Source organism: Sapajus apella, unplaced genomic scaffold (assembly GCF_009761245.1).
Source record: "Sapajus apella isolate SASKATOON/1434 unplaced genomic scaffold, GSC_monkey_1.0 scaffold90, whole genome shotgun sequence".
NCBI lineage: Eukaryota > Metazoa > Chordata > Mammalia > Primates > Cebidae > Sapajus > Sapajus apella.
In genome coordinates, this window is record NW_022437030.1 from 867448 (window position 1) to 880014 (window position 12567).

At 36.8% G+C, this 12567-nt stretch overlaps 1 protein-coding gene across 9 annotated transcripts in view; it reads left to right on the forward strand.

Annotated features, from left to right (window-relative positions):
* PHKB (phosphorylase kinase regulatory subunit beta) overlaps positions 1-12567 on the forward strand; it is a 240712-nt gene extending 228145 nt beyond the window's left edge. For 8 of the 9 annotated variants that reach the window (XM_032255593.1, XM_032255595.1, XM_032255594.1 and 5 more), the window contains 5 exons: positions 464-598; positions 4841-4970; positions 7830-7937; positions 9853-9993; positions 10623-12567. In XM_032255593.1, the coding sequence (XP_032111484.1) occupies positions 464-598; positions 4841-4970; positions 7830-7937; positions 9853-9993; positions 10623-10760 (652 nt within the window). In that variant the 3' untranslated portion in view covers positions 10761-12567. The remainder of the gene's footprint in view (positions 1-463; positions 599-4840; positions 4971-7829; positions 7938-9852; positions 9994-10622) is intronic. The other variant, XM_032255596.1, reaches the window with a different exon arrangement.

Below are 12567 nucleotides of genomic sequence, written 5' to 3' on the forward strand. Positions count from 1 at the left end.
AAAAAAAAAAAAAGTTTGAGTTTTCAGAAAAAGGAAAATTAATTAAATAATAGCTCATATTAGTTTTTTTATTGAAATTTATTTTTTTTTTTTTTCTTTTTTTTTTTTTTTTTTTTTTTTTTGCATGTATCTAGTGTTAAGAAAATACTTAATACAGCTGTTTGTGTATAGAAAAATACCACAAGGAATGGGTAGAATCTCACTTGGTAAGAACCTAAATGCTTACCTATTTTAATGTTGCACAACCTCGCCACCCGTGCAAGAACAGGTCTCATTTTTTAAGAGTCTGATCATGTCACATAATCTTGATGGAAGTAATTGTATCAACAGTTCAGGAAATTCAGATGGCCTCTTCTTCATTGTCCTTTGGATTGGTCAGTGCTGTTAAGGGCATTACTGAGAGAAGCAGAAGGTGATCTTATTTTAAGAGTTATTGATTCATGCTTTCCCTATTTTGTTTCAGGTGGATCATCCATGCCATGGAGTATGAACTTCAGATCCGTGGTGGAGACAAGCCAGCCTTAGACTTGTATCAGCTGTCACCTAGTGAAGTTAAACAGCTTCTGCTGGATATTCTCCAGCCTCAACAGAATGGAAGGTAATGGGGGCCTCTTGTTACCTACCTGATATTCTGGATTTGCAATAACTTCATAATTTTTAGCTTGGTATGTCTATGAACTTGATAAGATATTAATACGAAATAAAATACAGTAGAGTATCAGAGGCCACTCCACTAGATGGAAAGTGTAAATAGAAAGACCAATCAAATATCTGTCTTCAGTTATTATTTTGTATTGATTTGAATTTTATACCTTTTTTTCAGTGTAATTCATAAGCATTTCTTCATTTTTATTATTCTGTGCAAAATGTAACACCTCATACCACCTCCTGAAGTCAGTTTCCTTTCTGAACCTTTGTGGCACTCACCATCTCCTCCCAGCATTTTGACAGACAGGATTGGGTTTGGTAACATTATTTAAATATGTTGCCTGTAACTTTGTGTCCCTAAATAGACTTCAGTGCTAAACCCTTTCCTATACTTGTACTAACCTTACACTAAGAACAAAATAAATACTTGTGGATTGTGTTAACCTGAAGAATTTTTTTATTACAGAAATAGCTTTAATGTAAGTATTTAGGAAAGTATTTATTGAGTACATTTGTGCCTGGGATTTACCAAAGTGCTATAGTTGTATGCCTAGAAAAATCTGCCTAGGCCTTTTACAAAAGCTGTCTTCTACAAAAGTAGATTTGAATAAATGGAAAGGCATCCTTAAATAGGAACATACGTGTTATAAAGATGTCAGTTGTAAATATAACGTAATTCCAGTAACATTTCAGCAAGCTGTTTTTATGAGGTTAAGACAAGTTAGTACGAAACTTTATATGGAAAACAAACATACAAGAATAATCAGAAAAACATAAAAGAAGGACTTGCCCTGTTAGACATTAAAACATACCATAAAGCCTCTGTAATTAAAACAGTGTGATATTGGTGCACAACAGACAAATGCAGAGTTGAACATAATAGAAAGTCCAGATATATACCCCCAAGTATGTACAGAAATTTAGTGTGTGACAAAAGCCAAGGATGGACTTTTTAGATAAATAGTGATGAGACAACGGGATAGCCATTTGCAAAAGATAGAATCACATCTGTAGTTTATACCACACACAAGAATACACTCCAAATATATTAAAGATCTAAATGTAAAAACTGAAATAATACAAAACAAGAAGACATGGTTAAATTGTTTTTTACCCTTAGTATGGGAAAGACCTTCTAATAATGGCTCAACCCAAGGGCAACAAAAGTTAATAAGACTATATGAAAATTAAAAACAACATTTCATATGGCAAAAAGTAGATAACCAATGTCAAAAGACAACTGAGAAACTAGAATAAAACATATGCCACAAAGAGCTAACTAATAACCAAGAATTCTTAAAAATTGACGGACAGACAACCAAAACCCCAAAGAAAAATGGGAAGAAACATTCCTACATACCCATGAGTTCATGCTGATATAAATAGACAAATGGGAGTGAAGACACTCTTTCTTATAATAGAATTCTAATTCTAAATGTAGATAGGATGACAGAAATAGACAAATGCAATAGTTATTGTTGCCGGCAAAAACCATCATTGCATGGAAGTATGATGAGAAATGGAAAGTTGCATCATTCCAATGTGTTTCCACTCAAGACACTTACTAATTGTAAAGGAGAAAATAGTGACTTTGGAGTGGCAAAACCCAGCTGACTCTACCTTAACCAAAAGATTAAGGTGAACCTCACCAGTAATAAGACACATCAACATCATATAGCCCCTGATGCATTGAAAAGGGCACGATGGGCTGGGCATGGTGGCTCAGGCTTGTGACCCTACCACTTTGGGAGGCTGCGTCAAGAGGGTCCTTTGAGCCCAGGAGTTTGAGACTAGTCTAGGCAACATTGCAAAACTCCATCTCTATAAAAATAAGTAAATAAGAAAAGAGCACAGCATCACTTCTAGATAATCTTGCAAAAAATGCATAATCTCAGTCTATTCATCAGGAAATATCAGACCAACCCAAACTGAGGTACATCCTACAAAATAACTGACATTTCTAAAGTGTCAACACTATGAAAGATAAAGGACAACCAAGAAGCTGCTAGAGGAGCCTCAGGAGATGTGGAAACGAAATGCCAATCCTGGATTGGATTCTGGACCAAAACAAGAATATTAATGGTAAAATTGACAAAATTTGAATTAGAGTCATAGATTAATTAATAGTATTGTATCATTGCTTACTTCCTGGTTTTGATAATTACACTATGATTATGTAAGATGACAAGAGTAGGGGAAGGCCAGGCATGATGGGTCACCCCTGTGATCCTAACAATTTGAGAGACAGAGGCGGGCAGATTGTTTGAGCCCAGGAGTTTGAGACCAGCCTGGGCAACATGGCAAAACCCCAGTTCTACAAAAAAACACAAAAATTAGCCAGATATGGTGGCACACACCTGTTTCCAGCTACTCAGGAGGCTGACATGGGAGGATCACCCGAACCCAGTAAGTTGAGGCTGCAGAGAGTCGAGATAGTACCACTGTACTCCAGCCTTGGTGATAGAGTGAGACCCTGTCTCAAAAACAAACAAGCAAAACAACAACAACAACAACAACAACAAAACAAAGGGAAGTTAAGAGTATACAAGAACTTTATGGTTTATATTCATGACTTTTCTGTAAATCTGAAATTTTTCAAAATGGAAAGACAAAAAATAAAAATTTAAAAAGATCTTTCAAAATAATTTTCTACCTCCATTATAAGTATTCTCACATTTCTACTTTTTCTGTTGTTCTACCAAGTATCTTGTTTTTAAAGTATTAATCATAACTTTTCATGTAACTCCAAAAACATATTTTTTAATTGCCAAACAAACAGAATGGGAGAAAAATCAACATGCAGGCAGTTATCGAAATAAAACATCACCAAGGAATCCTTAGACCTCTAGCTTCTTCACTTTGGTGAAATGCTAAACCCAGCAATGCAAGTCTGCACCTATTAAAAGAAATGTTATATATCCAAAAATAGATGCCCCTCTTACCAATGAGTGATAAATCTTCATTGCTCTTCTTTCTCCAAAGCAAAAATACCTTTTCTGTTTACTGTATCCTGCATAGCTATTTTCACACCTAGAAATAGTGTTGGTCATGACATGCCTCCCTTGTGACTGAGTATACATTTCACTCTGCTGTCTTTTAAAATAGTACTAAGTATAAAAAATATGTGTATGGGCTGTGTGCCATGGTTCACACCTATAATCCCAGCACTTTGGGAGGCCAAGGCAGGAGGATTACTTGAGGCCAGGAGCTCAAGACCAGCCTGGACAACATAGCCAGACCCTCATCTCTACAAAAAGTTAAAAATTAAGCAGACATGGTGGGGCATGCCTGTAATCTTAGCCACTAGAAAAGCTGAGGTGGGAGGATTGCTTGAGCCCAGGAGTTAGAAGTTACAGTGAGCTATGATTGAGCCATCGCACTCCAGCCTGAGTGATACAGCAAGACCCTGTCTCAAAAATAAATAAATAAATAAATAGATCTGTTCCTTCCTTCAGCTTTTGCAAGAATATGTTACTTTGACACTGTGTGTTCTTTTTAAGTTATGCAAACTGTGCATTTTTAGCAATTTGTGAATTATGTAGTCTGTCCTTAAGATTTAATACTTAAATACTTAATCTATGAAAATAAAAGATCTAAAATTTTGGTGTGTCACTAAGTTTTAGTGAATCTTACAATGTAAGATTTCATATCTTTTTTCAGCACTAAAACTTTAGCAGTGTTTAAATAGCAAACTTTTATAAGGTTTAAAATAAGATAATTTTATTCTATATAAAATGCTTTTTTGAACATCACTTATTCATTCACTTTTTAAGTGTTTACTAAGCACCTTTCTGGGAGAGGTATATAGGAGTGATCAAATTATATGATTTCCATACATTTTATTATATGTAAAAACAATGAAGTTAATATGAAATTCACAGCTGTTTCATTTTTAAATGGAGCTGCTTTGTATATTAGAAAATCATTTGAGTATGTAGTGAGCAATCCATAACTTAAGAGAATAACATTTTGTCTGTTGTATTTTTTAGACTCTTGGAGACTTCCTCCCGTCCTGCAAGCCCTGTTTTCATTATGAAATATTTACTAGCCTTTGTAACACACAGAGATATGCATCATTGACGGGCTTTGGCTTTTATTGCGTACGCTATCGGAACAGTTTGTATTGAAAGCCCTGCTTTCTACTAGAACAAGCTTGTTCTTCAACTCTAAGACATTTGCCTTTTGTCTACAGATGTTGGCTGAACAGGCGTCAGATCGATGGGTCTTTGAATAGAACTCCCACCGGGTTCTATGACCGAGTGTGGCAGATCCTGGAGCGCACACCCAATGGCATCATTGTTGCTGGGAAGCATTTGCCTCAGGTAAAGCCCCACTGTGTTCCTGTAAAGAAAGGGCACTTCACAAAGGGTGGTGAATCCTTTCCACCTCTGTATTACAAATAACTTTTCTCCTTTTCAGCATTTAAGAGTATTTTCGAAGACGGGATATTACCTCGAGGAATGAAATACTTGAAAATAAGAAATCTAATCGATTAGATTGAAAATACTTTTCCCCAATATGAGCTACTTTTATTTTTCAAATTTAGTGCCACTGTGGGCAGAAAAGGCTCACTTTATCAAATGGATATGTTGCTGAAAGTTGTATTTAATAAAAAATTTTTGGTATTGTTGTATTTTAGATGTTTTGAGGAAACAAAAATCCAAACCTCTTGTTGAACAAGCTGTCTTTCCTTTGTTTACTTACCAGCTTAAAGTTTCCTATATTGGCTTTCTTTAAGTGGGGGTACCCTTTCACGACCCCAAGTGGTGGTGCGTCAGTGCTGGGGGACTTCACAAACAGTAAAGCATGCACTGAAAAGATAGAACCAGAGCAGACCTAAGAAGCAAGGGGGCCTAGTCATGCTGTGGATGAGGAAATCACCACTTAGCAATTGTGTTGAAATTGAAAAATGCAGTAACTTTTTAGGTCATTATACAGATAATCACTTATTTTATTCGAGGTGTACCTTAGCTGTGGTCCAAGTGAGTAAGTGCCCTCTCCTTCGGTTGGTTTCCCACGTGATATACACTGGCCTGCATCTTTGATGTGATTACTTATTTAATCCTGGCATCTCAATCATTCTACTTATATACAAAAATGAAGGATTAGCCTTCTGGAAATACAGCACTGTAATTGTTTTTAGTGTTGAAATCTCAATGAAATAAATTTTAATGTAGCTCTTTATACAAATAAAGTATTCTCAAAGGCATAGACCCACACTCATTTTGCTTCTATTTACCTAAGAGTGTCTCTGGAAGGACCCATAGGAAATTGATAGTATTCTTTCCTCACCCTTTGGTAAAAAGAACTGCGTGACTGGGAGGACAGTGTGGGCTCTTCCCTGGAACCCTTTTATACCTTTCAAAGTTTGAATGCTGTGAATATATTACTTACTCAAAAAAATGCATAAAAACTTTTAAAAAGTATTCTTTATACTGTTCACAGACTGCAAGTAGTTTTATTTGACTATCATTGCAGGGCCTAGCCCTCTCCTGGGTGCCCTGTGATTACTGTTCAGGAACAGCAGCGTTTCTTGAGCGCAGAGAGCAGCCCCTCATTGCAGTAGTTCGAACCATCCAGCGAGGCCTCCTCTCTGCCCACCTGGGCAATGCACGCTCGCAACCACTTGTTAGCTTCTTTCTCAGCCCCCACTAATACTTACCAGATTTTCATTTAATTGTCTGACAGCCTGGGCCACTTAACATGTAGTATCCTTGCTATGCTAATATCCTCTCTTTGCTAAAAATAACGATGATGACAATAAATACATGTTTAGTATTTTTCTGCATCAAGCCCTTTTCTAAGTGCTCATTTAATCCATAAGACAATCTTGTGAGGAAGATGCTTAGTTATTAGCATTTCTGTTTGGCAGAAGAGGACACTGAAACACAGCTAAGTGATTTCCTCAAGGCACACATCTAGTAAGTAGCGGCCACAAGGTGTGACCCCTGGCAGTGCAGCTGCTGAGCCTTGTCTCTTAACTTCTCTGCTGTACTACTTACCCTAAGTCCTTTCAGAAGAGTAGGAAATAAGGCAAGCTTGGTATCTCTTCTCTAGTTGCACAGTAGCTAGGTTGAGATATATTAAGAAGAAATTAATGTGAAACTATGAAAGGGTCTTCCTTTCCTTCTATAACCCCATGAAGCCCATTGCTAGAGATCTAGCCAATTATAACTGTGTTTAGCAGTGGGGTTTTGTTTTCCCCAAATTAGGTACTACCTGTAAACATTAATAATATGTTGGATTATATTGACTGTGAAATACAATAGTTAGTTGTATTGAATATCTATTGAATATAGGACTAAGGCATTATTATACCAGGCTGAACAACTTTGCTGTCACTTGACTGTCACTTTGGGTACCATTTTGAGTGGTAAGTAGATACCATGGTTCTGAACCTGAATGAGTTCACTGTAAATTATCACTGTGGTGAAAACAAGTATCTCTCATCATCTCTGCCTCTCTGGTAATGATCTAGTGACCCCATCTGCTTTCTACCATACAAGCCTAATGTCCAGAGCCTTGCCTTCCCTCCTCTGAGGGATATCCCCATGCCCAGATTTGTATTTGAATTTGAGTTTATTTTCTGCTTTCATTTTGGTTTGTGAAAAATGAATGGAAAACTATTTGATATTCTTGCTTTAAATGAAAGATAAAGGGCAGAGTAGAGGAAATTCTTTCAGCTTCGCTTTTTTCTTGTTTTCTTCCCAGTTCTGCACATAATATTGGTTTTGCTTGTTTGTATGCATTTTTATGCTGCCAGCTCAGAAAGGACCTGCCACAAAAATGATGTAAATTCAATAGCAGGTGACTTCCGTGCAGGAGCCTGACGGCAAGCATAACTTTTCATGTCAATTCTGAAGGCGATATGTAGTCTATTTGTTGTCTCAGTGTTTGGCTGTTCCTTTTGTGTATGGAAGTGGCCTTCTAATATAGTCCTTTTCCTCAAAAACATTAATGTAGTGAAGGTAACTACTAAAAATGGGAGGATTAATTCATCACAATAGTCAGCTGATTGGCTTTAATAGTTGACCTATATAAAATTTAGTTGTGTAGCTGGAAATGCTCTCCAAGGTTTTATAAAAACTGAAAACTATTAACCATTAGAAAATGAAATTCCCCTATTAAATGAGAACAGAGCATAACAGTTCAGCATGTTAATGTGGAGTTATTTTTTTCAGCAACCAACCCTGTCGGATATGACCATGTATGAGATGAATTTCTCTCTCCTTGTTGAAGACACATTGGGAAATATTGACCAGCCACGGTACAGACAGATTGTTGTAGAGGTGGGTAGTAAGCAATTAAGATTGCTGACAAAGTGCCTTCTCTCTGTTCCCTGAAAACTAGAGTAAGGGAAACTGCCTGTGAGACCCAGAATGCTATTCTTTCCAGAACCCTGATCTCTCCTAGCTGAGTCCTCAAGAAGCTGGCCACCCTGACCCAAGACAAGACACATGAGCAATTCAGACCTCAGACTTCTCCAGGGAGGGAGAACCAACCCCTGCTTTTCAGCCACACACTCACCCCTCAGCACCAGGTGCATAAGCAACATCATAAAAGTAGAGGAAGTGACCTTTTCTATTTACTTTGTTTTCATTTTTTTTCTATTCACAGAAATAATGCACAACTATTGTAGAAAATTTCAGCAGTTTAGAAAATTATAGAAAAGAGCATAAAAGTTTCCCCCACACTCACTAGCCAGAGATCCTTGCTGTTAATATTTTGAGGGACATCTTTCCAGACATCTCTATGTGAAAAGAAGACTTGTCATTGCATGCTGTATCACTGCTTTGTATAAAATTAAATGTAAAATTAACAGAACACACATGCCCTTTTGTCATGTTAAATATTACCCCAAATGCATAGAGAAACCACAACTGATGGATTTAATATTTAGCTCATCCTCACTTTGTCTCTTTCTCCGGGAATGTATTCATTGGACTTTGATGTTTCTCGAGGGTAGATAATATGTCTTATTGGTACGGAAACTCTGTGTGACTGCCAACCTGGACATGGCACCTCCTAAAATCTAGCAGGTCTGTAGCTGCAGTCAGAGCTGAGTAGATTCAGCCTCATCTGTGATGTCCCAGGATGTGGAACAGTATCAGCCAACCATTTTCATATCATGAGGCAGACTGGGTAGGGAAAAGATGGGGTTATTCGATGGGTGAATGGCTTCCATGTCTAGTACCCAGCATCTGGGACATACACTGGACATAAAGGTCCTTGTTGACCACAGTGAGGTCATTCCCTTTGCAGAAGACATTTTCCTTTAGGGCCACAGCAAAACTTCCTATTCTCATGGCTAAAGGCCTGCCCCAAGGTTTCCAACATTGTGACCCCTGGATTTTACTCTGTTTCCTTTGGTTCTTTCAAGTTCTGTTTTGGAAGCATCTAGATAAAGTACAGTCAGTAAGAATCCAAAATTGGGGATTATGAGGCATGTTTCCTGTTCAGTGTACAAATTAGGAGCCATAAACATCATCAGAGAGCCTTTACCAATTATTGCATATGTAGACACTATTTTTGTTTATAGGATTTTGGCATCTAAAATGAACATTACCACTTAGGGTAGGTGTGTATGATGGCCAAGCAATAGACTGATGCATTAAACTAAGATAATTTATACAGACCAAATAGGACTCTTGTCACAGAAGTCAGAGTTAAATGTGTTTTTTTAAAACATGGCCATCCTTTGAGAAACTACTGCAGCATCACAGACTTACGCTTGTTTGGGTTCTGGGCCCCAGGTCATTTGATCCTGAACCTGGGTCCAGAGTCTCCATTGAACCCACGTGGCTTCTCTGGCTTTGGTGCCTGACCCATCTCTCCACTGACGGTGTTTTGGTTTCTTGCCAACAAGGATTGATGCCCAAAGGCCCAGAAAGAGTTCAGACACTTTGGGTGAATAGGACATCATGTATTATGTACACGATGGGTTAGGAAAGTCATTTTTCTAACGGTTTTATTTAACTGACTGAAAAACATTTCTAGGGATACACACAATGAAAAAATATGTGTACTTTCTGAACAGTACTTATGCAGATAACTTGCAAAATTAAAAAGATTCCTTCCATAGATGATCCTTAAATCTCTTATCATACAGAACTTCTTGTGAATCACCCATCTATCTGATGAAAGAGTGAAAACATGTCACTATTATGGTTCATATAATTGTCTGTCAATGTCTGCCTCTCCTAGTTACTCATGGTTGTATCCATTGTACTGGAAAGAAACCCTGAGCTAGAATTTCAAGACAAAGTAGATCTAGACAGACTGGTCAAAGACGCATTTAATGAATTTCAAAAAGATCAGAGTCGGCTAAAGGAAATTGAAAAGCAAGTAAGTAAACATTTTTTTTTGTAGAATTTTTTCATTGTCTCAATTCTTTAAAATATCCCTAATTGCTTTTCATTTATTCTATAAAACAGATTCACAGAGTGCAAAATAGAATACTTGAGGGGCAGTCTGCCTTATTTGAGGAATTAATGTTACTTTTTAGTTAATTACTAGTCAATTCAGATGTGAAGTTCTGACAAAAAAGAAATCTAGAAAGACATAAATTTCTTTTTTATGGTTAGCAGTGAAAGCGTTTTATCAGGGAGGAGGCATAGACTCCAGAAGGCTATAAAATTAAATTCTGGGGACAGTGAGAATGCAGTGACAGGCTACATTGGTGCTGTGTACTGCCTAAGATAGGCCCTTGCAGGCTCTCTGTTTAATATTATAAGTTCATCTGTAAAGAGGTTCTCTAAGTAAATAAAAATTATCAACAAAGAAGAGAATACTAAAATGTCTGTCTTTGTTTTATATGCACCTCAGGAAAATGAATGAAAAGCTCAGGAATCTCATATTTTCCATGAAGAAATCTTTATGTGAATTTATTTTTCCCCCTAGGCTGACACTTATTTTACCTGTCAACTCTTTACAAACAGCAGATCAAATGCTTTGCTTACTGTTTTTCTTTGTAGGATGACATGACTTCCTTTTACAACACTCCCCCCCTGGGAAAAAAAGGAACATGCAGCTATTTGACAAAGGCGGTGATGAATCTGCTGCTGGAAGGAGAAGTCAAGTCAAACAATGATGATCCGTGTCTGATTAGCTAGTGGGGAAGGTGTAGGAAGCTCTATTGAGACACATGTTCTGAAATGTGTTATGTTTTGTGTTCAAGCTTAAGGCAGCCATTAATGTACAAACTGAGCATGCTGGGGAGGTGATTGCCACACCTTTGGCAGGGTTATTGGACCTTTTGCATGACATAGCCAATCTTATGGTAACGGTAAATGTTTTTAATCAAGCAGGAAAAAGTTCTCATGATCATGCTAACTACAATAGTAATCTTCACTGAATGATAAAAATAGTTTATGAATTGAAAATTTGCCACTGCATGTTTTATGATCAAATAGTTCATCAAAATGAATCTTTGTTCTTTGGACTGAATTCTTACCATACTGCCACTAAAATGAATTTGCCAACTAGTAATGCATACTGAACATCAAAAGATATTGAAAGAATGGTAAACTTCCTCATATTGTCATGCTAAAAGGTGTTAATATATATCACAAAAGCAAAGTCAGCCAGCTGATATTTTGGTTCTCAGAAACTGCATTATTAATAATATTTTAGTATACAGAGCTATTCTACAATTTTTACATTTTAAACATGACTATGGTTTTGTATTTGCTAAATATAGGGATTGGACTAAAATAAAATAAATCTGTACCTTATCAAACATTTTCTTTGAGCTCCTGCTTAAAACAGGACATGTGTATGATTCTTCAGAAATATGTTAAATTTAGGCTCGGCACATTGGCTCACACTTGAAATCCCAGCACTTTGGGAGGCTGAGGCAGGTGGATCACTTGAGGTCAGCAGTTCCAGACCAGCCTGGCCAACATGGTGAAAATCTTGTCTCTATTAAAAATACAAAAATTAGCCAGGTGCTACATGCCTTTAATCCCAGCTACTGAGGAGGCTGAAGCACGATTTGCTTGAACCAGGAGATGGAGATTGTAGTGAGCTGAAATTGTGCCACTGCACACCAACCTGGGTGACAGAGAGAGACTCCATTTCAAAAACAAACAAACAAAAAGAAATATGTGAAATTTAAGGACTGTTAACCTCATTTGTACTAGTAAAAACAAAATTGAGAGTCATTAAATTTTATTTCTGAATTAATGAATATATCTGGACACATTCTTTTTTCCTAGGTTCACAAGCTTGAGCTTAAAATTCCTGAGTGTTTTCATTTAATTGATTTGGAGGTGGAATGGAAGACAATCTATGGTACCTACCATTATACACATTTAGTTGCCCAATTTACTTAAACTTTAATAAAAATATAAAGTAAATATTTAAATTTTATTTGTTTCTTTCCTAAATAGAAAAAAAAAAAAAACCCATATGTTTGTGCGCTTGCCCCAAAGAGAGTTGTTTTTCTGATAATCTTACTGGAGTTTCACCTGAGAAGATAGATTTGTCAAAAAAAAAATGCAGCTAATTTGTAGAATTTTCATTATCGAGTCAATTGATATCAAATGAATGGATGTGTGAACACATGGAAAAATCTGCTGTCAGTCACGTTTCTCATAACTTTGAGGTACGGTGCCTAGATCTTGAATCTAAGAAATTGTATGGATATTAGTTGGCAAAATTCATAAGAAATTGTATGGATATTAGTTGGCAAAATTGAGGTGAATGAGACACAGTTGGGCCCCAAAGAACGAAGGAGGAGGATATGACAAAGAGGATAATTAAACTGCTTGACTCGATGTGTTAAGCAAGTTTATGAAAAGATAGTTGTGAAGAGTGAAGCTAATTTGTAAAACTTATGCATGAAAAAACTTAAGCATGAAGCCCATGGAGAGGGCATTGAGAGCTGACACTTCATAACTGGGGAAACTGGAAATTAAA